At 32.7% G+C, this 24337-nt stretch overlaps 1 protein-coding gene across 46 annotated transcripts in view; it reads left to right on the forward strand.

The window, feature by feature from the left end:
- The window catches only part of RIMS2 (regulating synaptic membrane exocytosis 2), a 587808-nt gene that overhangs the window by 286805 nt on the left and 276666 nt on the right, over positions 1–24337 (forward strand). For 17 of the 46 annotated variants that reach the window (XM_032415999.1, XM_032416013.1, XM_032416037.1 and 14 more), the window contains 6 exons: positions 5098–5165; positions 6988–7107; positions 10083–10182; positions 11209–11332; positions 13094–13140; positions 17169–17281. In XM_032415999.1, the coding sequence (XP_032271890.1) occupies positions 5098–5165; positions 6988–7107; positions 10083–10182; positions 11209–11332; positions 13094–13140; positions 17169–17281 (572 nt within the window). Of the gene's footprint in view, positions 1–5097; positions 5166–5303; positions 5513–6987; positions 7108–10082; positions 10183–11208; positions 11333–13093; positions 13141–17168; positions 17282–23393; positions 23442–24337 lie in introns of all 46 variants that reach the window. The other 29 variants (XM_032415998.1, XM_032415989.1, XM_032416001.1 and 26 more) reach the window with 3 other exon arrangements.

The following is a 24337-nucleotide window of genomic DNA, read 5'->3' on the forward strand; positions in this document are numbered from 1 at the left end:
TCAATATTCAACCAGTCTGACATTCCAGCAATAAACCTCATTTGGTCAGAGTGTATTATACTTTTTATATATTGCTGAATTCTTTTTTTTTTTTTTTTAAAGATTTTATTTATTTATTTGACAGAGAGATAGAGAGAGAGAACAAGCAGGCAGAGAGGCAGGCAGAGGGAGAGGGAGAAGCAGGCTCCCCGGCGAGCAGGGAGCCCGATGCGGGGCTCGATCCCAGGACCCTGGGATCATGACCTGAGCCGAAGGCAGCCGCTTATATATTGCTGAATTCTATTTGCTAATATTTTGTTAAGTATTTCTGTGTTTGTGAGGGACATTGGTCTGCATTTTTTGTTGTTTGCCATTTTCTTTTTTGTATTCTGTTTCCTCTGATTTTTATTTCTCTGCTTTCTTTTTCTTACCTTCCAATGGGTTATTTGAACATTTTTTTAAGAGTTGCATTTTGATTCATCTCTAGTGTTTTTTGAGTGTATTTCTTTGCAAAGACTTTTTTTAGTGGTTGCTCTAGATAATATATTACCTATGCACTATCACATCCTACTGGTGTTTACATTTTACTAGAGTGAAGTGTAGAAACCTTACATACCTTATGTTCCTTTGCCTTTCCCTGTTTCTAATGTAATTTTCTTAAATATTTCTTCTATATATGTCAAAAAGCACATCAGACAATGTATACTTTTTGGTTCAAACACCAAACATAATTTAGAAAGCTCAAGAGGAAAAGGAAAGTCTGTTGTATTTACCCATATTTTTGCTTACTATGTTCTTTATTCCTTCTCAGTATTTCAAGGTTCCCTCTTTTTTTGTTTATTTTTGTTTCCAGAACTTTTCTTTAGACATTCTTTTAGGGTAGGTCTGTTGGTGACAAGTTCTCTTAGTTTTGTTTTGTCTGAGAATGTCTTTATTTCTCATTCATTTCTGAGACATAATTTACCATGTTTAGAATTCAGGGTTGACATTCTTTTATTTCAGCAATTAAAAATATTGTTCCATTTTCTTCTGGCCTCCAAAGTTTCTGATCAGAAATCCACTGTCATTCAAATTATTTTCCCTCTTTAGGTAAGGTGTTTTTCTCTTGCTGCTTTCAAGACAGTTTGTCTTTAGTTTTTAGTCTGATTATAGTATGTCTTGCACAGATTTCTTTGAGTGTTTCTTGTTTGGGAGTTTATGTAGTTTTTTGAATCAGTAGGCTCAGCTTATACGTTTTACAAATTTGGGAACTTTTCAGTCACTGTTTCTTTAAATACTTTTTCAGGCTTAGCTTCTTTTTCCTCTCCTTCTGGGACTACAATGACGTGAATTTTAGATCTTTTGTTGTAATTCTTCAAGCCCCTGAGTCCTCGCTTATTTTATTTATTTTTATTTTTATTTTATTTTATTATTTTATTTTATTAGTCTACTTTATGTTTTTCAGATTGAGTGATTTCTTTTGTTCTATTTTCAAGTTCATTGAGTTGTTCCTCTGTTTTCTGCGTTCTACAGTTGAGGTCATCCATTTGCTTTTTCAATTTCAGTTATTTTTCAGTTTTAAAATTTCTATTAGGTTCTTTCTGTGTCTTCTTTTTCTTGTTCTGGAACTGGAAAGCCTAGCAATACATTTTTGAAATGTTACTGAAGGAAGAATATTTTATTATCTTAGTTCTGCCCTTTGAAGCTATACAAAATAAGAATATTAATACTAATAGTCCTAGTGGTTGAGGACTATTTTGTGTATGATTTACATTGGTTACTGTATTTAATTCTTAAGTAATTCTATCTTTTACTCATTCAACAAATGTTTACTGGCTACCTACCATATATAACACTTTTTTTTTTTTTTTTTGGTCAGTCAAATATTTTTGCTTTGGCTTCAAATGGTTAAACAGCTTGTCCTTTATTTACTCAGGAAAGAACTTCATTTCTTCCTTTTTTGGTAGGTTGTAGGCATTGGGAGAAAGAGACATTGTGAGCTAGGTTCTCACACCTTCACATAAACCAGCCAAGAATTTTCCTTTAGGGTTTCCACACTGTTTTTAATTCAGTTTGGAGATTTATCAGTGCTTTTGTGTGGAGCAATATTGTATTTTCAAAGGGTTTTCTGAGATACAAATACTCTTAACTTTTTGGGTAGCCATAAAATTTTAATTGTCAATTTGTGCCATGAGAAAGGTTGGGAAGCACTTGTCTATTTTGTAGATTAAAGAATATTTTTCCCCTACAAAGTAAATTTTGTGTATTTAGCCCAATAGCATCATCCTTCACAAATACACTTCTTAAGAGAATTATCTCCAGTGGTTTTCAAACATTATTGAGATCATAATCACCTGGTGGGTTGTTAAAAAACAGATTGCTAGGCCTTATCTACAGAATTTCTGATTACTTAAGTCTCAGCTGGTGCCTAAAAATCTGGCACTTTTAATAAGTCCCGGGGTGATGTTGATTATGCTATTTAGGGGATTTCACTTTGTGAACCATTTGTCTACACACAATTTTTCTACTTCCTTGTCTCCCTTTGATTCTTCAGTTACTTCAACAGATTTTAATTTTCATAATTCTTTCCAAAGTTTTCTCTAGCCTCCTTCTGATCTTCATGTTGCCACATCAAATGCACACTTTTCTGTTCCTTATCTTACCTACTGTACAGAAATCATTCACCATAGTTCCTTTCTCCTCCTGCTGAGGAAACTCTCTTCTGTTTGGTTTGGGGAACTCCCTCTCCCTCCCTCCTTCTTTTCTTTCTGGCATGCTCTTTCTCAGCCTCTCTTTTTCTCAAACCAAACTCTAAATGTTAGGATTCAGTCGGGCTCCTCTTCATATCTTATTTTACCTTCTGTTCCTAAATGATCCACTGAGTCCTATCTGTGTGCTAATAATCCCAATTTATGTCTGCAGCTCGGACTTTTCTTTGTTACAGCTTAACAAATCGATTTTTTACATGCCCACTTGAATAACTTATAGATATTTTGAATAATATATCCAAAATCAATCACCATATTGAATAAATTCTAAGATGCATATTTCTATCATTTTAATATATGTGAATTCTATAGTCAGTGACATCTTAGAGTCTATGAAATGGAGTATTTCCTTCCTACCCCTTTCTAATAAAAAGTGCTCTTCCTCCAGCTTTCTCCATCTTATAAGTAGTCTTGCCTTCCATTCAGTTGTTAATGCCAGAAACCTGGGACTTATCCTTGACTCTTGAGTCTTTCTTAAATTTTTTGTTCTTTTTTTTAGTAATCTCTACACCCAACATGGGGCTCAAACTCGTGACACTGAGATCAAGAGTCACATGCTCTACTGACTGAGCCAGTCAAGGTGCCCCTCTTCAGTCTTTCTTCTCTTATTTCTACTGCCAAAACATCTCTCAGTTCCCTTTTCATACCTTATCTGTTGCTGTCACCTTTGTTCAAACTATAATTACCTGTCCCATGGATTATTGCAAATGCCTATTAACCTTGGTGTCTTCCAACCCAATCTGTAGTTAGTACTTAGATTCATCTTTTTAAAATGTAAATCAGTTCATGTCAACATCTTGCTTAAAATCCTTCAGTAAATGAAATCCATAATCTTTAATACAGCATAAAAAGTCCTCTCTAAGCTGGTTTGTGCTGCCTCACTTCACTTAGCATTCCTTTTTTTTTTTTAAAGATTTTATTTATTTATTTGACAGAGAGAGACACAGTGAGAGAGGGAACACAAGCAGGGGGAGTGGGAGAGGGAGAAGCAGGCTTCCCGTGGCGCAGGGAGCTCGATACGGGGCTCGATCCCAGGACCCTGGGACCATGACCTTAGCGGAAGGCATTCACTTAATGACTGAGCCACCCAGGTGCCCTCTCACTTAGCATTCTTTTTGGTTCAGACACACTGGTGTTCCATCAGTTTTTCTACAGTATCCTGTTGTTGCTTCTTCCTGGAATGTTCTTTGCTCCACTTTCCGTCTACCTATCTCCTTACTTGTCTTTTAGGCCATATATTTCATTTCTCATTTTAAAGATCACTTCTTTAGAGGTCATTGCTGACCCCAAAATCTACATTAGATCTTATTATACTCTTTCATGGTGTTTTGAGAGTTCTGCCCTTTGCACTTATTGTACTCTCTCATAGTGTGCTTTCCTGTATGGCATTCATGATTTATTTATTGTGTTTATCTTCACTGTGTTCTGTGTCTCATTGTTTTACTCCTTATGCTAGAGCTTAGCACAATACATAGCAAATGGAAGGTATTTAGTAAATATTTTTAAGTAAAAGAAAATATGACTAGAGCTTAAAAAGATGCATATGTACACATATAGACTAAAAAGAATTTTTTTTAAATGTAAAGCAAATAAGGAGCACATAAATTTGGGAAATGGATATTCATTCTTAGTTGCCAATTACATACATTGTCTGACAAAATTATTTTAAAAGAAAATTTACTTTTTGTGAGAATGCAATTTCTGCAAAAAAGTTGAAAAATTATTTCAAAGTAATTTTAAGTAATTCATGATATTTAAGTAAAGTTTATTTTATTTTTACTAATAGAAATTGAGTGATTCTGGTTTTTTTCATTTTCATACAAAATTAATCTTTTGTGTAACCAATTCTTCTTTTTTAAACCACCCCGATTTTTTGGGAGTTTTCAGCATTATAAAGAATATCATACTACATTCCAGGAACAACATTTAATTACTTGGTTTTTTGTTATAGTGGTTATTGGCAAACCGCTGTTTAATTCTGAAAATGTTCCTTAATCTTTGGAGAACGACCTCATGTCTGTAGGCCAGCATGGAAAAAAATAGCATGAATAATAGACACAGTGGATAGTCTTTTTCTTTTTTGGAATATATAATTTTTTCATTTCTATTCCTGTTTATTATTAGCCTTTTCTCTTCTTGCAGAACTTTTGATCTGTAGGATCCATCTAGAGTACATAAACTTTATATTCTGCATTCTATAAATTTTACTCATTTGGAATCTTAGCTTTCTCTTGGTATATATAGTGAGTGCTGCAGACAAAGTTCTTGCAACCAGACAGGATCACATAGTTTAAAATGTTTATAATGTCTTTGTCTGTCCTATCTTTCGCTGTCTCCTTTACTGCACTCTTTGTCTGTCTGACTCTCACAGGAGACATGGATTACAACTGGTTGGACCATACGTCTTGGCATAGCAGTGAGGCATCCCCAATGTCTTTGGTGAGACATGTGGAGCCTTACTATTCAATTTTCGTTTTTCATTTCACTTTTCCTTTTTTATTTACACCTTTGCATGTTTTCTTTTTTGTATCTTTTTTTTTATTTTTATTTATTTTTATTTTTATCCCACACCTGTAGGGGACAGTCAAAAGGGAAAAAGAAAAACTAGTGAGCAGGCAGTTTTGTCGGACTCTAACACCAGGTCTGAGAGACAAAAGAAAATGATGTACTTTGGTGGCCACTCTTTGGAAGAGGACTTGGAATGGTCTGAGCCTCAGATTAAGGACTCTGGGGTAGATACCTGTAGTAGCACAACCCTTAACGAGGAGCATAGCCGTAGTGAGAAGGTACTGAGACTGTGGAGCCTGCCTTCTAACCTGCTCATGTGGTCTTCGTTTGCTCTCTGTCACTCATTCAAACAGAACATAATAAAAGGACAGGGCATTTCAAGGGTCAATGGAGCATTTCTTAAGGTGCAGAAAAGAAAAACAAAACCCAAACAAACAAACCAAAATACTTCTTGCTTGCTTTGCTGTTTTTGTTGTTTGACGGCATACCAAAAAATAAGTAAATGAAATAAAAAAAATGAGGAACGAAGGAATGCTTTGTCTATGGTCGCATGAGAGAACTTTGTGATGTTTTTATAAACCACAAATATAAAGAATTTTTGGATTGGCTTATTTGATTGCTTGCATATATTTTCCTTGGGATGAAAATTAAATTATTAATAGTTTCAATCCCAGGCAAAAGGGAGATAATTGGGTCTGTTTGCACAGAAAAAGTTGTTTTTCTTTTTTCCCTTTCACTGTCATTTTGCTCTTTTGTTTTATCGTCATAGCATTTTAATGTAGTCTTAATTAGTACTAGAACCATTGCCATCTGCTTTGGTATTTATTATTTTTGCTTTTAGAATAGTGAGACTTTGGAAATCTTTTTACCATATAGATGTGATTGACTAGAACCTGTCTTTTGCCTGCCAAATTTTGCATGAAGATGTGCATGTTACTTTTAGATGACTGAAACTATGATTACACAAATCGTTTACTTTGTTATTTGACATATAATTCATAATGGATGGTGTCATGATTTATAAAGGGCTTGGCTCTGCCCTGAGAAAGAGAGAAACTCCTCACATTTTCAAGCTTATTTAACAGTGGATACCATTGAATTATCTAATAAATTTAGTTTACTAAATAGATCAAAGACCTGAAAGAATCAATGAACCTGCAAAAAGTGAGAAATATAAACTAGCCTCACCTTTGAATTAGGTCTCTCTCTGTCATGTAGATTCAGCTGAAAAGTTACTGGGGCTTGTGTATTTTTATAATTTTAATCTAAAAACCTATTTCAAAGAAGCCCTCATCATAGGCTCAAATTTGATGTACTAATATAATTTTACCTTTTAACTTATACTGTAATTAAGTCTTTCAAAGTCTCCAATAGTGTTTGAATATTAAAATATCATTTTTAGATGAATTTAACCTCATAGAATTTCAATCTACCTTTTCTGTCATGTGAATTTTTAATTAATCTTCAGCATGTGGATAGTTTGCATATATTTTCAAGATTTCTCAGATTTCATAGAACATATAACTGCAATAATGTGTCAGGGCACATTTGCAGTAATTGGGTTTTGAAAAATCTTGAGATTTGGAGCGTATCAGCATAATGTAGTAAGCCCTTTTGATCAGTGTTTTGAATGCAAACTGGTTTGTGTAATCATAACTCTTTGGAAATCTGGAGTTTAGAGAGACTGTACAACAAAGGGTTATTTATCATGAAAGAACATTAATTTTTTTTGTTTGTTGATGCAATATGTCAGCACCCTGTGACGTGGCAGCCATCTAAAGATGGAGATCGTTTAATTGGTCGCATTTTGTTAAATAAGCGTCTAAAAGATGGAAGTGTGCCTCGAGATTCAGGAGCAATGCTTGGCTTGAAGGTATGTGATGAAATATGAGATTTTGGCTCTCTACTCCTTTACTGATTTATGAGAAAAGCAAAAATTTAATAACTCTTTCCAACTTATGCCAACTTAGTATTTCTTTCCCATTTTCAAGAATTCCCAAGTATTTGCACTCATGACCCAAAACCTTTTCATTTTGCAAGTATTATTTATTCCACAATAATACTTGTATATATGATTTTGGAAAATACAACTCGAGTGATATGCTTGAATACTGAATACAGTGCTGTCCTTTAAGTCTGTATCTGTGTTTATATTCTGTTAAAACAATGGTTTTAATCAATGACTAAATATGCAAACTTGGAAAATGTAGTATATTTATGACATGGTGTTTAAAGGAAAACCACAGGCCTCAAATAGCATCACTTAGGTTAAGGCCCCATGTCAGTTAAACAAAACTTAATCCCTAGTTTAATGCAGTTTCAGTCCCCCAGCAATGTAACCTCTATCCAGTCAACATGGAATTTCCTAGTCAATACTAGGAAATTTATTGATAGACCCCCTTTTGGAGGGCAGTCTTGCCTTAACGGTGCATTCCTTGCTAATAAATTCCTTTCTTCTATTTTTTTTTTTTTTAATGCCCTCTCTCAGCCTTTGAAAACCTTTCTTTTGTTGACCTCAGAAGAGCTCTCCTCTGCTTGCTAGATGGGATGCTGTCCGATTCATGAATCACTTAATAAAGCCAATTAGATCTTCAAATTTATGTGGTTGAATTTTGTTTTTTAGCAAACAATATAATTTTTGTTTAAGGGTAGGAAAATGTGGGTGTGTGTGTATTTGTGTGTGTGAGAAAGAGTATACTGTTTAAAGTCTGGAAATTCAAAAATACTTATGGTAGGAGATTTAATATAACTATTAATTCATATTTGACTGTAAAATACCAGACAGTTATTTGGTAAGTAGATCAAACAGAACGTTGTGGTTTGGGGGTTTTTTGTTGTTGTTGTTGTTGGTGGTGGTGGTTTTTTGTTGTTGTTATTGTTCATCTGTATGGTGAATTAAAAACTGAAATGAAAAAAGAGTAAGTGGTTTTTAGAGTTAAGCAATTACCACAGAAGTTGCCCTATAGAATATAGGGAGATATTAGAAAACTTCGGGTATAAGTGGAATTGGCCAACAAACATTTATTGGGTGCCTGCCATGTAGCTGGCACTCATCTGAGCATTTTACTTCTATCATATTATTTAACACAGCAGATGAGAAATAGGCTTAGAGAGGTGTCATAACTTGCCCACGGTCACAAAGATCATGATGAAGGTGAGATTTAAATCCAGATCTGGGGCGCCTGGGTGGCTCAGTTGGTTAAGCAACTGCCTTCGGCTCAGGTCATGATCCTGGAGTCCTGGTATCGAGTCCCACATCGGGCTCCCTGCTCAGCGGGGAGTCTGCTTCTCCCTCTGACCCTCCTTCCTCTCATGCTCTCTGTCTCTCATTGTCTCTCTCGCAAATAAATAAAATCTTAAAAAAATAAAAAAATAAATAAATCCAGATCTGTCCAATAGAGTGTTAGAGCAGTGAAAAGTAGAGGTTAGGGAGTCTTGGCTTGAATCCCGACTACGGCCATTACAAGCAACATGACATTGGGCAACTAAACTTCTGTTAGCCTCAGATTCCTCATCTGTAAAATGGAGATAATAATGCTTATTGAATTATTATAATAAACTTAAAGCAATATACAAGCATTTAGCACAGTAGCTAGCACACTGTAAGATTTTAATAATAATAATCATCATCGTAGTATAAAGTATCATTAATTATTATTATTGAAGTTTATCAAGCCAAGAAAGTTTTAAAATATTAACATAAGGATGTCAGCCCATAATATCTATACATTTAATTTTCAGAATCAAACATAGCACTAATTAGTTAGTATGAACTGAACTGCAACTGGGGGTGTTTCACTGCAACTTGGGAGTAAATACATAGAAAAAGCCAGTGATTTTTAAAATTCAGATATTGTTCACTCAATTTAGAGGAAAAAAACTAATTAATGAAGTCAATTACTGTTATTTGCTTAACATGCTATAAAGTTGATATATTGGTTGAATGGTAGTTGATCACAAGTATTAAATTTGTAAGAGGCCAGTCTTACAGGTACACATATGACTCTGCAGCATTATTGCTAACATTTGTTTTTCCTCTTTCTAAAAGATATATATTAATAGAAACATAAAAATAGAAAAATTGGGATGCAAATAGCCTAAAGTTTACATGAGTTCTAATGAGATTAAGTACATTTTGTAATTTTCTTAGGAAAAATCCATCATTATCCTTTACATTATCAATGAGCCTAAAAGATTACTAAATAATGAAATTTTGGTGGGTTATCATAACTATAGTCAAAGTAACAAATATTTATGTGGTTATGATATTTGAAATCTATAACTAGAAACATTAATATAATTCTATAATACTGTAATAGCATGTTTTTGGAAATGATAAAAATAATTCTCTAAGAGAAAGTACAAATTATTAAATTCTTTCTAAGGTATGTAATTTTTTTTATTATTATGTTATGCTAATCACCATACATTACATCATTAGTTTTTGATGTAGTGTTCCATGATTCATTGTTTGTGTGTAACACCCAGTGCTCCATGCAGAACTTTAATACCCATCACCAGGCTAACCCATCCCCCCTCCCCCTCCCCTCTAGAACCCTCAGTTTGTTTTTCAGAGTCCATAGTCTCTCATGGTTCATCTCCCTCTCCGATTTCCCCAATATTTTTTTTTTTACAAATAATAGATTAAATTGTGAAAATTTTAGAATATCTCAAAAGAGTCCACTTATGGAACATGTACTCAGTTTCTAATAACACTATATTATTAAAATTATTTTTAGAATATTACAGTTTTAAAAGCTACAAATTGTCTAGTTATTTTTTACTTGAATCTTCAGCTATGTTCCTTTGAACAATATGCCTGTTTTAACACTTTTCTCTTTTAAACAGGTTGTAGGAGGAAAGATGACTGAATCAGGTCGGCTTTGTGCATTTATTACCAAAGTAAAAAAGGGAAGTTTAGCTGATACTGTAGGACATCTTAGACCAGGTAGGTTTCTATCTTTGATTATTTATATTTAAACTGTTAAACTCAAGTAGTTATAAAAAGGTTGTCCTCACTTAGAAATGATTTGACCAAAAACAAGGAACTCATTTTTAACTTAAATAAAAAAATCTTTATTCTTAATGGCAAGTGTAACTATTATTTCTTGAGTAACATTAGATAGAAAGATTTTTATATTGACTGATTTTTTTTGCTGATGGATATTCTTATTGTGTATCTAGTATTAATCTATTTTGCTTCCCATAAGGCTTTACTTTTCTTTTGAAAAAATTCCAACAGTTTAGGAAACAAACGTTGTGGATAAATACATATTTCCTACAATGTGTGACTCCTTATCTCTTTGGTAATGGATACTATTGGAGAGATCCTTGAGTCCCTTGGAGAGAATATGATAAGATGCTAAGCTTTAAACATTTTATAAGAAACTGTAGGGGCGTCTGGGTGGTTCAGTTGGTTAAGTGTCTGTCTTCAGCTTAGGTCATGGTCCCAGGGTCCTGGGATTGAGCCCCGTACAGCATCGAGCTCCCTGCTCACTCAGCAGGGAGTCTGCTTCTCCCTCTCTCCCTCGCTCCCCACCCCCCTCCACTACACCGCTTGTGCTCTCTCTCACGTGTGCTCTCTCTCAAATAAATAAATAAAATCTAAAAAAAAAAAGAGAAATTTTAGACAAGGTGCTCAGTTGCATATATATTGACAAACCTAGAATATAGTCATAAAATTTTCAAAGAGTTAACAGATTTTAATAATTTCTAGAATTAGATTCCTATTAAGAAACCACAGAGATAACTTTTACATAACTTTATTCCTCAGACCTTTGTCCTTTTGGGTAAAAGTACTAATCATCCTTACCATCAAATTTTATGCCAATGGAGCTGTTCTCAGTATGTCTTATTCCATAATGGTGACTTTATTCTATTGAGTTCATTGCAGTTTAAGAGTGCTTTGGTTTCAAGTGCATTTTATGGGATTAGTTTTTCTTTCTAAAATTATCATTACTGGAATACACTATAGGTGATGAAGTATTAGAATGGAATGGAAGGTTATTGCAAGGAGCCACATTTGAGGAAGTATATAACATCATTCTGGAATCCAAACCTGAACCACAAGTGGAGCTTCTTGTTTCAAGACCTATTGGGTGAGTCGGTTGGTGTACTTTATGCACATACATTATAAAGTTGACTACTATTATACAATTTGTAGTGTGCAATCTAAAAATATCTGATTGCTCCATAAAAATTATTGTTTTGAGGACAGTGCTTCTTTTCTCCTTTTTTGCTAAAACAGCTCACCAAAAATCATGACATTTCTTTATTTGATCATGCTAGAATACACAGTTATTATAAAAGAAGAAGAAATATTTAGGTGTTTATTATTTTTATTGTCTTAGTAGCTTAGTAGGTGGCTAAAGGCATAGTAGGAGAAGGGGACTATAATAACAATTACTTTTAAAAGAAAGTTCATGAACTATGGTCCTCTACATTGTGAAAATGAGGGTCAATGAATTTTACATATTTTTTTTTTTCAAAATGGAGATTTCAACATAGGAAAGAGAGGTCCCAAGGACACACTATTCCTAAATAGAGGAACAGTTTAAGGAACAACATGATGTGTTTAAGGAAACAGAACCAAAGTACTCCTTGGCTTTTGTAATTTTTTGCCTATAGATTAAATTAGCAATTTCCAAAAGTTGACAATAAATATAATCCTTTGTGCTGTATCCTGATAATTTCTCATTAAATATCACAGCAGTGTTTCCCTTATAGAAGCTTATATTCTAAGCCGATGTAAGAGATATACCTATAACTAAGTAAAAGCAATAGAAAAAATATATACAATGACAGCAAATTATTAAGTGCAAGTTTGGGGTAAAAGTATTTGAGGGTGGAAGCTATAAAAATTCTTTTTTTGTTGTAGAGTACCAATGGCCAGTTGTCTTTCACTTAGGAAATGATTGGACTGTATTATTTTGATCTCTTTTTATGTTGGAGAAAATGATTTATGTTGGTAACTTAGTTTTTTAAATTTAATTTTATTTTATTAGGTTATGTTAATCACCATACATTACATCATTAGTTTTTGATGTTGTGTTCCATGATTCATTGTTTGCGTGTAAAAAGTAACTTAGTTTTATTGAAATGTTCCTTTCTAAGTAATGAATCTGGCACACGAGATTGTATCTTTTTCATTTTTCTTTTCATAGTTTTGTGATATGGTAAAACTGCAGTGTATCAGCTTAGTATATTAATCAAATATATTTCTTGGTATTAAAGGATCCTCTAATCATATTTTTAATATCTTAAATATTCTTTTATGTACTTTTATGAATGACCTTAACTATTAAAATTTTTTCTACCAATCTTGGCAAATCTCAAACAAAAATGTACATACTTTTGACATAAATGCAGTTACCATTTGTAAGTCCCAATGAAAAACATGTTTGCATTTTTTCCTCAATGGAGTTATTACATTTAAAAAATTTCATTTGCAATCTGAATCTTTAAATTTTTCTTGTGGTGATATTTTATTTATACTTCAATGTTATTGATTAAAGAATAGAATAGAATTAAAATATATCATAAAACCTATCTTTAATTCAAAAATTTATTAGAATGGATGATCATGTAGTAAAGCACATAGAAAATAAAGTATGTTTTTATAAATCTGCCATAAATGCATATGACTGTTTATTCCTTTCTAAGCAGTTGAGGTTAGTTCAGAATACTTTGATTAGCAATAAAGTACTACGTCTTGTTTTCTCTTACTTATATAATGCTACTATCATATACAATTTTGTTCATTTTACACTCTCCTGTTATATATAAGTTGATGATCATCAAAATAGCAGTTGCATTAATTGTTGAAACAATTTCTTGTTTTTCTTGTTCTATCATTTCAGAGATATCCCTAGAATCCCTGATAGCACACATGCACAACTGGAGTCCAGTAAGTCTCATTCATTCTAGAAGAAAATATTAATAGTGTCATTTTTCAGGGGTCAGATGAATTATTTTATCTATTAATATGAAGTAAGAAATAGAATAATCTTGTTATCAAATATATAGTTATTATACAAATGAAAAATTTAGTATTATTTCATGTTATGGGATAAAATACAAATTCTATAATATTTTAAAGATAGTTTTATTTTAATCATGCCCTCTTAACTGCTACATGTTTTTAGATAGCTTTATTAAGGTACACTACAATAAGTTGGACCTAAGTGCACAACGGGGTAAGTTTTGATGTATAGATGAAACCATCATCACAATAAAAATAATGAACACACCCATCTCTCCTAAAAGTTTCACCCCCCTCCTTCCTTAATTTCTTCTAATTTTAAAATTTACTACTTTGTAAACTAACCCTCAGTAAGTGGGGTGGGGGGGATCCTTGGGACAATCTAGTGAATAATATCCAAATTTACATTTTTAGAAAATAGGATAGTAGTTCTGATTTGGCATCATAGTAGAAATGGAACAATAGACAAATAAGTTTAAGTAACGTTAAATACATAGACACTTTTTATTACTTTTGTTTGAGTGCTATTTCAGATGTTAAACAAATGGCTTTTTTTCCAGTGAACTAAGTTTCTTGATTGATTGAGAGTAAGGGATATTGTAAAAGAAGAGAGGAGAAGGGTTGCCATTTGAAATATGTTGCTCAGGAGAGACCATACTGAGAAGGAATGATTGGAACAAAGATTTGGAGGAGTGGCTATCTGGGGGAAAAACTCTCCAGGTACAGGGACCAAGTGGTGCAGAGGTTCTTGGGCAGGAAAGCCTCCGATGCACTTGAGGAAAAGCAAGGAGGCCAGTGTTGCTGCACCAGCCTAAGCAGCGGGAAGGATGAAGGATAGGGGAGTCCTGGCAGCCAAATTGCATAGAGTTTGTAAACCGCTGTGAAGACTGCTTTGTTTTGGGCTTTTACTCTGTGGGAAATCAGTAGCTACATACGATGGTTTTGAGGAAGATTTATGTTTTAAAATCTGGCTACTGTGTTGAAAATAGTTTAAATGGAGTCAAGGGTGAAAGCAGAGAGAGTAGTGAGAGAACTCTTTCTATATTTAGTATTTTATATGGTGACTTAGGCTATTGGTGGTAGCAATGAGGTGATGAGAAGTGATCGGATCCTACAATAATTAAGAACATACTATTAAAATAGATTTTTTTACTTTTATATCACAATTATAAGTGTCTTTAAAATCTTTACCCAGAGAGGTGAAATACTTTGGGAATGGCGTAGCACTATATTTTAAAATACGATCGAATGACTTATTTGATTTAGTACCTTTAGCTACGTACTAAATCATTTTATCCAAAATAATACCATGATCACAAAAAAACTATAACAATAAATAAATACAGTTGACCCTTGAATAGCATGGGTTTGAACTGCATGGGTCCACTTATGTACACCTTTTTTCAGTAAATACAGTGTATTACTATAAATGTATTTTCTCTTCCTTATGATTGTTTAAATAACATTTTCTTTTCTCTAGCTCACTTTACTGTAAGAATACAGTATATAATATATATAAATGTACAAAATATGTGTTAATCAGCTGTTTATTGGTGCATCTTCTGGTCAATAGTAGGCTATTGGTAATTAAGTTTTGGAGGCATCACAAGTTACTGTGGGTTTTTTTTGACTGTGCAGGGGTTAGCGCCCTTAACCCTCAGGGTCAACTGTACTAATATAATGATATCATCATCATTATCATCATTGCTCCCATTTTACTGAGTGCCTGGGATTGTGGTTGATGTTGTGCCTACATTATCACACTTATTTCTTACAAGAGTCCAATTTTTATTCACTTAAGTAACATCACTCAGATATTGTATGAGCAGGGTGGAACCCTTTATCTTATTACAGCTATTAAAAAAAATCCCCTAGTCTACAATTTTACAATTGTTTCTGAGGAGATAAGGGTCCTTTATCAAATTAAATTAGAATCAATCCTTTATTCTTTAAATGTTGAAGAATAGGCCCAATTATTAATCACTGTCCTTAGTTCCTCAGTAAATTCTTCTCTTCATAATGCTTTTAATTGCCACATGACTCCTAGGTTTATAGTACCAAGATGATCTGTCATCATTCCTTTATGCTTGGATGTTTAAATAATATGTTCTGTTAAGTGTCTTCCTGTTACTTGAAGCTTAACGTGTAGAAAACTGAGCTTATTTCTTTCCACTTCTAAATATTATATAAGGTACCACTGTATTTCTTTTTATTTTATTTTATTTTATTATGTTATGTTAATCACCATACCTTACATCATTAGTTTTTGATGTAGTGTTCTATGATTCATTGTTTGTGTATAACACCCAGTGCTCCATTCAGTACGTGCCCTCTTTAATACCCATCACCAGGCTAACCCATCCCTCCACCCCCTCCCCTCTAGAACCCTCAGTTTGTTTCTCAGAGTCCATAGTCTCTCCACTTCTGATCCCAAAGCCTGAAGTTTCCCCCTCAGTTTATACTGTACTCTTCCTAGAGGTGTATTTTATCCTCTTATGGCTCCAACCCAGCAGACACTTTACACTTTGATTTCTAACACTAATATCTACTTGACATTTGGTCCCATCCATAGATCCCATTACCTGCTTGACATCTCCCCTTGGATTTCTCAGAGGTACCACAGGGTCACCATGTTACAAAGTAACATCTCCACCCATTCCCTTAAGCACAGAACTATCTCCAGGGTTCCACATCCCAAGGAATATCAGCAGTGTTCTGTGCAGAGAACAAGACAGACCTTAAGGACTTTCTTGATCTCATGTCTGGCTACAAGGCTTGAAATCTTCAAGTTTCCCCTCTTCCCTTTATCTCTCATATCTAATTAGTTTCTGAGTCCTCCTTTGTTTATTTTGTGCTATCACCAGAATTCTTTCTTTCCATTCCATTTTCACAACATTTCCTATTATTGTTTTATTGAATTCCACCTGTTTTTAAGTATTTTCCATCGCTCTTAAATCAATCCATGCTTTAAGTAAGTGATAAAGTCATCTGCAAATGTAGTTATTGCCTCATTCAGAAGAGCTAGCTTTGATAGTCAATTAGTGCCAAAATGTGTAGCCCAGAATTCCAGACACTTAATTCCCCCCGCTATCCCATTAGCTACATTTTGACTCACTTTCTGAATTGTTCCTTCCCTTCCGTAGAGATAAATTCATACATATCACTTCTGGGTGTTGAGGCTCTGCTTTTTCTGCTATGCTGTCTCTTTTTCCAAGGACCTTTACTTCCTTTCTGCCTAATTTATTATATTCTTTTCCAGATGTGGTTTAAAATTATCACCTCCCAGAAAGGCTTCATGATTAACATTCTAGTACTTATGTTTTTAGAATTAATTACAAGTTTAGACCATCTTCACGTTGCTTTATTGGTTTAGGTTTTGATTTTTCCTAAGTTTCTATTTTTAAAACTTTCTTAATATGTTATTATAAGATATGAATTTAGTATACACATAACAGACAAGGTAACCAAGTCCTGATGTAGAGGTCTGTCTCTACTATAATTGTCAGAGAAAATGTTTCACTCTTGGTCTTAAGAGAATCCCTCAGCTGTACTTATGCTTCAAAAAATAGCTGTAAGTTGGGGCACCTGGGTGGCTCAGTTGTTAAGCGTCTGCCTTCGGCTCAGGTCATGATCCTGGGGTCCTGGGATCGAGCCCCACGTCGGGCTCCCTGCTTGGCGGGAAGCCTGCTTCTCCCTCTCCCACTCCCCCTGCTTGTGTTCCCTCTCTCACTCTCTCTCTCTCTCTCTCTCTCTGTGTCAAATAAATAAATAAAATCTTAAAAAAAAAATAGCTGTAAGTATATCTGGAACATTGTGGCTAAGAAAATGGTCTGTATAATGACATTTTGTGGACATTTTAAATAAATAGATAATTTAAAAGACATATGGTAAAGATTATTAAGTACTAATGAAGAGTCATCATTATTGTTCTTTATGTATAATTACCATTTCAGGTTCTAGCTCTTTTGAATCTCAAAAAATGGATCGCCCTTCTATTTCCGTTACCTCTCCCATGAGTCCTGGCATGTTGAGGGATGTTCCACAATACTTATCTGGACAACTTTCAGTATGTAATCACTACATTAATTTCTCTTTTTGAAATACCAAGTAATGTTATTACTATATGACAATAGCTTTTTGTAAACCAACTCCTTCTTAGAATGTAATTGTGTTTTTAACCATCAGTTTTCTCATTCTAGTAGTTCTGATTAATTGAAATTTAATTTTAATTATTTAGCATAGAGTTTCTTTATTAAAGTATATTAGATTTTCTGGAATTCAGTGAGAGAATTTGTAGAGATATCTAAAACCTTCTTTACCTTAGTAATTTTATTCCAAAATTCAAGGTCATGATTTTTGCTATCTTAAAATGACTATAATTTGTCCTAGACTTTTGAGAGAAATCACATTGCAGTACTGTACAAAGATGGTATATTTAAGATGAAAGTAAATTTTATACATTCCCTGCTTTTCAAGTTTAAGGAAATTTGGTATGAATTTCATAGTAAATCATTGGGGTATGAATATTGCTGTAAGTATAATGATATTTGAGAAGCTTTGGTCAACAGACAATACTAAGTAAATGGGGAAATATATAATAGATAACTGAGTATACTGGGTGATTTCATAGTAAGGGATCCCTAATTTGAACATCTTATATAAAAATTAAAAATTCAATTAGGCATTTTCTGTCCATATTAGAAGAGCTTCACAAATTTGAGCCCTCACTTTTTATCAATTTCTTCAGTTGCCATTCTCTTTTTAAACTATTTAAAATATTAAAATATCTAAATTCATCCAGTTGTATTTTAGAAACATCATGTTGATGAGTTACTAAACTTGCAATTTTATATGTATTAAGAACTATTTAGATTCTCAAAATCCAGACATTGAATTTTGGATAAAAAATGTTGTAATTGAAAACTAAACTATTCTTGGGCTGATATTTTAAGAGTAATAGAAAAAGCTTTTTGTTTAATCAGCTATGAAATTTCTCCTTTTATTTTTTGGGGGGTGGGAGAGGTGTTTGATTTTTACTGAAGAATTTTTATTAATTAAAAGCTATAGGAAGTATAAGCAGAGCTAACCTTAAAATTATTGAAATAGTTCTTAGACATATCCATTCTGGGACTATTTTGATCACAAAGGTGACAATAACAGAAAAATTATGCAAGAAAGAAGTTGAGATACTATTAGGAGCTTGTAAATGTCTTACTAAAATTGATTTCTTTATTATTTTCTTTTCCTTTCTCTCATAAACAGAGTGATCTTTTTCATTTGAAGACAGTGGTCTTTCTTTCATTTTCTATAATAAGTAGCATCTTTCTGCTTATTCTTTTACATATATTGACAGCACAGATGTTGTCACTTACAGTTACAAATGTATGTGTGTTTTCTTATACCATTTTAGAAAGTGCTAATATTAACCTTTTTTATTAAATTATTATGGCTCCATTCAAATAGTCCATCTTTAAATAATGCTTAGGATGGCTGGATGATGCCAGTACATAAATGTGTGTGTGTGTGTGTGTGTGTGTGTGTGTGTGTGTGTGTATAGTTGGCTTCAGTTGGTGGAGGAGGGAGTAGAAGTTAGACTTCCATAGTAAGTAAGTATCACTTTGTTACTGTCTTTGAAATCCCAAGGCCCTGTAGAAATTGGACTGGGCAAGCAGGTGGGGGGTGGGGGGAGATTGAGGAGCATAATGCAGGCATTTAGACAGATTTCAAATTCAGCTATTTTTTATCATGGTTCAGAATGAATATACTAGAAAGGTAAGACTTAAATATTTTGGGGAAATAAAAACTTAAGAGTTTTACTTCTAAGGGTATAATTAGTGATTTAAAGTAATAGTATTTACATTTATAAATGGTGTTAGTTTAAAATCCATGTAATTGTAATTTAAAATGTGTACATTTTATCATTTTCTTATGACTTGGAAGGGGTATGTTCCAGTAAGATAACATTAATAAATACAATACATATTTGTTGTGGTAAATCTAGAGAGTACAGATAAGTAACTAAAAAATAAAAATCACCTATAATCCTACCACTAAAATGTAACTTTTCACATACATACAAGTTTTTAAACAAAAGTGATTAATCTGTGTATAGTATTTTGAGACCTGCTTTTCCACTTAGTAATATATTGTATGCTTTTTTCTTTAAAATTTTTTTCTTTAAATATTTCTCTTAAAATGATTTTAAGAGCTAATATACCATTTTTTAATTTAATTCTCTATTATGGGACATCTTGTTCTTAATTTATAGTACTATAAACAATGATGCCATGGAAATCCTTGAATATAACTCTTACATATTCTGTTAGGTCAGACAAAATTCTTTTGTCAGGATAACTTTTCAGAAGTAAAATTACAATATGAAAGAAAAGAGAAAAAAAATTAAGATTCTTAAAATCTATTGCCAACATTTTCCTCAAAAATGTTTTTATGAAATTAATCTTCAATCATCTATTCAAGATCGCTTCTCGGCCTTTTGGCTAAGATCAAGTGCAGTCATCTATTCAAGAAATATCTGTTAAGTTCTGACCCCAGGTCAGCCATAGTACTAGTTGCCGGGAATACAGCAATGAACAAGACAGACATGGATTTTATCCTCATGAAACTTAATTTTATGTTCGTTCTTTGCATGCAGGAAAACATGAGCAAGATACCCTTCTGATATTATTTCCTTTATATTTAACCCTATTCCTGCCAACTGGAGACAATTTTGGTTTGCTCTAATGATGTAGAGTTTAGGAAATACATCTGCATATATCACCTTTTGGGAAAATTCCTAGGAAGTCATCAGGCAACATTACAGTTCCTATCTCCTTCTACTTATTATACCTTTGGGCATTTTTATTTTGGTGAGATTTTACCTGGGCTCATAACTCACTTACAAATTTATGATGTTGCTAATTCCAGGGAACAAAGGTAATTTGTATGGCTTGTGAGCTGACCTCCTAATATATTATGTCAGTTCATGGACTGATATTTTCTCAAATAGAAATATACATATAATTTAAATTGTTGTTTAAACTTTCTTTTAAAGACTATTGATGATTTTAGAAAATTTATGCAGTTTATTTCCTCTTTATGCTTGAATTCTGCTGGCTGCTTGTTATTATCCTAGGGCATAACCGTAAAAGTGCCATGAATACATTTGGTGAGAAACTCAGTATGAGCTCAGGTTTAGGACACCTGGAGTGTGTGTTAACCTTCTCAGTGCCAACACTCCCTTATTTTGGTTCTTTTTAATATTTATGTTCTTCCACAGTTAAACAGTTTCCTTCATCAGAGGATTATTTTTGTAGTTCTTTCATTATTTTTGAATTAATCTGGAGTCTTTGGCTAGTTTTTGATAGAGCGTTAAGATAAAATACAGCCTTCGACTCTTTTTAAAAGTGAGAAATGGCTCAAAATTCTTTCTTTCTATAGGAACACATTGATTCTTATTGACAATCATATTTTATTTTACTTCTGAATCTGTGGTTGATTTACAGCTATAATGTTTCCTCAAGTTACTTTGTTTTAATATTTTTTTGACTCCATTTTTAGTGATTATTTGTAAATATTGTACATAATCATTTTGTATGCCCTTTTAAGTGGAATAAGTAACTGAAGAATAGGTATGTATCCTTCATATCTCCTTAGAAATTCTATAGCCTTTTTAAACCTTTCTGTAAGTGAAAGTGTTTTCCTTTGAGCTTTTACCTATTATACCTCATTGTCACAACCTTGTTATTCCAGAAGAACTGCATAAAAGGAATGCCTTAAAGATAGACAATAAAAAATGCAAAACAAATTGTGTACAAATTCACTTCTTCACTTGTATGAGGCTGACTTGTTACAGGTTTCATCAGATATTTCCTGTTTAAAATACATGAATTAGTATTAATTACAAATTACAATGCAATATATAATACTTCACCATTCCTGTATGAAATATCCAGAATCCATAGAGGCAGAAAGCAGCTTAGTACTTGCCAAGAGTTGGGGCAATAGGAGAATGGGGATTGATTCCTTCATAGGTACAGTATATTCTGGGGTAATAAAAAGTTTTGAAACTAGAGGGAGGTAGTGGTTGCACAGCATTGTCCATGTACTAAATGCCACTGAATTGTACACTTTAAAATGGTTACTTTTATGATATTTGAATTTCATCTCAATTTAAAAAACTAGCAAAACAAACATATGTTTAATGTATAAATTTATAGGTGAAGATTAGGTTTAAACTACCATAGATTGTAGACAACCGATTTCAGAAATCTGTGAGTTGCTTATTTGAGACCATTTTAGAAGATGGAAAATGTTTGCCTTAAAGGACTAATTTATTTCAAAGTGCTGTTTGTTTGAAATTAATTTTTTTTTAGTTTATGAAGTAATACTTACTTGCAACAATCTTCCATTACCTTGCTATTTGGGTCTAAAACCGGCAGAACAGGTGAGAGAGCAAGGAAAATAAAATCTATTTCCAAATAGAGTATTTTGTTAGTCCCTCTGTTCAGCTTGCCTTGTTAATCTCTATGCATTTCATACATCCCTCGTCCATTTGCTAGAGAAGTATCCACCTAGGATTATGCAGACAGATATCAGTAAATACTCCATATCTAAAGATTTCTTTCTTCCTTTGGAAATGTCTCTACATGAAAAGGAAGACTGCTTAGATTTGAGACTGCCTTGGTTTTTGGAGAGAGAGAAAGATGACTCATATGATTGATATCTGCTTTTAAGGTCTGCTTTCCTTTGGCTTTTAGATTTATGTCTTAAACAATCTCTATCTGATGATAGTTGAATTAGGCAACAGTCCTTCTACTACCTATTATCTGTTTCCTTATAACAGTGGAAACGTCTGAAGCCTCTATTTATAACTCTTTGAATTAGACAAGAGAAACATCCGTGAGAAGTATGAGGAATGGGATGGAATCTTGGTGAAAGAAGCAGAATTAAATGCCTTGAAATCCATCCCCAAACCCAGAGATATGCATCTGATTTTGTTCCTGATTTAACCATTGGCATGCCTTAATAAAGGCACAAAATTCTGATTATCGTGGTGTCTTTTGGAAACTGTTTCGAAGTGAAAACAGCATAACCCAGAAGAGAAAGAAAATTTGATTTTATTCTGAGAATTTGAAATAGAATGCCTTCATCAGAACTGGGCTTCCTTTTCTTTTTTCTTTTCTTTCCTTTCCTTTCCTTTCCTTTCCTTTCCTTTCCTTTCCTTTCCTTTCCTTCTTTTCTTTTCTTTTCTTTTCTTTCCTCTTCTCTTGTTTTGTTTTGTTTTTTAGAACCCAGCTTTATTTTCTGTCTTTACACTATCTTACTTTTTGTTTGAGTATGGGCAACTGTATGCACCCCTTTTCTGTCTCTGTTTCCTCATCTTGAATTAGACATAATAGCAACTACCTCCTACTGTTGTTGGAGGCAATGAACTTGCAATAAATTGTCAGTAAAAGCTTGGAAATATATAAAGTACTATATAAACAAAAAGAAATGAGGTATTATCATTAATAAGTGTTATTAGCAATAAACAGTGTTATCTTGAGTGGTACCTAATAAATGTTTAAAAATGGTGTTTAAATACTAGAATTTGGTATAAATTCTTAAGATGTAAATCAACTAATTAGTCTAGTGCCTTCTGCACACTTTTATCTTACTGTGTTTATTCTTTTAAGAAATGCTAAAGCCAACTTGGCTAATGTTTTTTAAACTTCCGTTAGATAAATTTTGGAGAAGTCATACAGTTAGTTCTACAAATAACTTTTCACTAAAATTCTATGATGCATTTTCATGTAACGTCTTCTTGGACTATGATTTTTTCCTATGGTAGTGTGTTTAAGGGTGAAACCTGAAATTTCTTGACTCTTGGATTATGTTTATACTCATTTTTTTCAGAGTACACAAGCCCAAAAGTGTTACTTTACGTTAATTCTTAATTCTTGTTATGTTGATTACATTTAAAAATTCTAAGATTTTATATAGTTTTTATATGTTTTAACATTTTGGCAAAATTAACTTATTCATTATATTGAAGTACTTAATTTAGATATATATTGTTATGGAAAAAGTATATTTAAGGGGTAGTTTTATGTGTTTATTTTACTTTTGGTCTTTTAGTTCCAGCGTGTTGTCCTTTTTGGTTTTGTTTTATTGCTTTTTTCTTTAATTTTGCTTACCAGAGCCAAAGCCTTAGTAGAAGAACAACGCCTTTTGTTCCTAGGGTTCAGGTAAAGGCCTTGTCTGCCTGATAGAAACTAAAGTTGTGTTTTAACCCTTATTTGTATGTTTTTGGAAAATGCGTAGTAGGAAACTTTTTTTGGTATGTTGCTCCAAACCATATTATTGACTTTCAAATCATTTTATAAGCCAGCTTGTAAAATTCTGCATGGGGATTAAAATACAATAAAAATTTAAAGAGACAATCTTTGTTAGTGATTTTATATGATGAACTGAATACTAAAACTGATAGGCTTCAGATTGTACTTATATGTATATATATATATATATATATAACATTGACAAAAATAGCTAATTTTATACTGTTGGTATTATCCTTTATTACACTAAGGTTGCTGTCTCTTTAAATAATTCATTATATCACTTAACATCTACATTCTCTTGCATTTTCCAAGCAACAACTCCTTGAGGAGATTGGCAAATAAATTTGTACCTTATCTAAAATATGAATTTTATGCATATTATATATAAGGTTCAACTTTGGAAAGTGTATTACTTTGAAAGAACAAAATAACAATCTAAATAAAATGTGTTGGGTTTATTTATGTTGTTTACATTTTGTAATTGAAATGTCGTTTAATTTTACTGTAATACTTGGTACAAGTTGTTTGCCTCTTTTCATTAGGAAACCCTTATATGGTAAAGTAATGACAATATAGTTTTTTTTTTTTTTTAAAGTAGTAGTATGCTTTCCTTGCTTTGCTGCATGTTTTTTTTTTTGTTGGTTTTGAATAATACTAATTTAGTTTAAATTTAAAAAATTACACTTGTTTTAGTTAATGTTATTTAGAGTTAAATATTTACTTGTGCTGTTCAGTTCTCCTTAGGAAATTTAAGAATGGGTACATGGTAAAGCTGGAATGATTGTTATATTAAAACAATCAAA

The sequence above is a fragment of the Phoca vitulina genome, unplaced genomic scaffold (genome assembly GCF_004348235.1).
Source record: "Phoca vitulina isolate PV1807 unplaced genomic scaffold, GSC_HSeal_1.0 scaffold18, whole genome shotgun sequence".
NCBI classification, from domain to species: domain Eukaryota; kingdom Metazoa; phylum Chordata; class Mammalia; order Carnivora; family Phocidae; genus Phoca; species Phoca vitulina.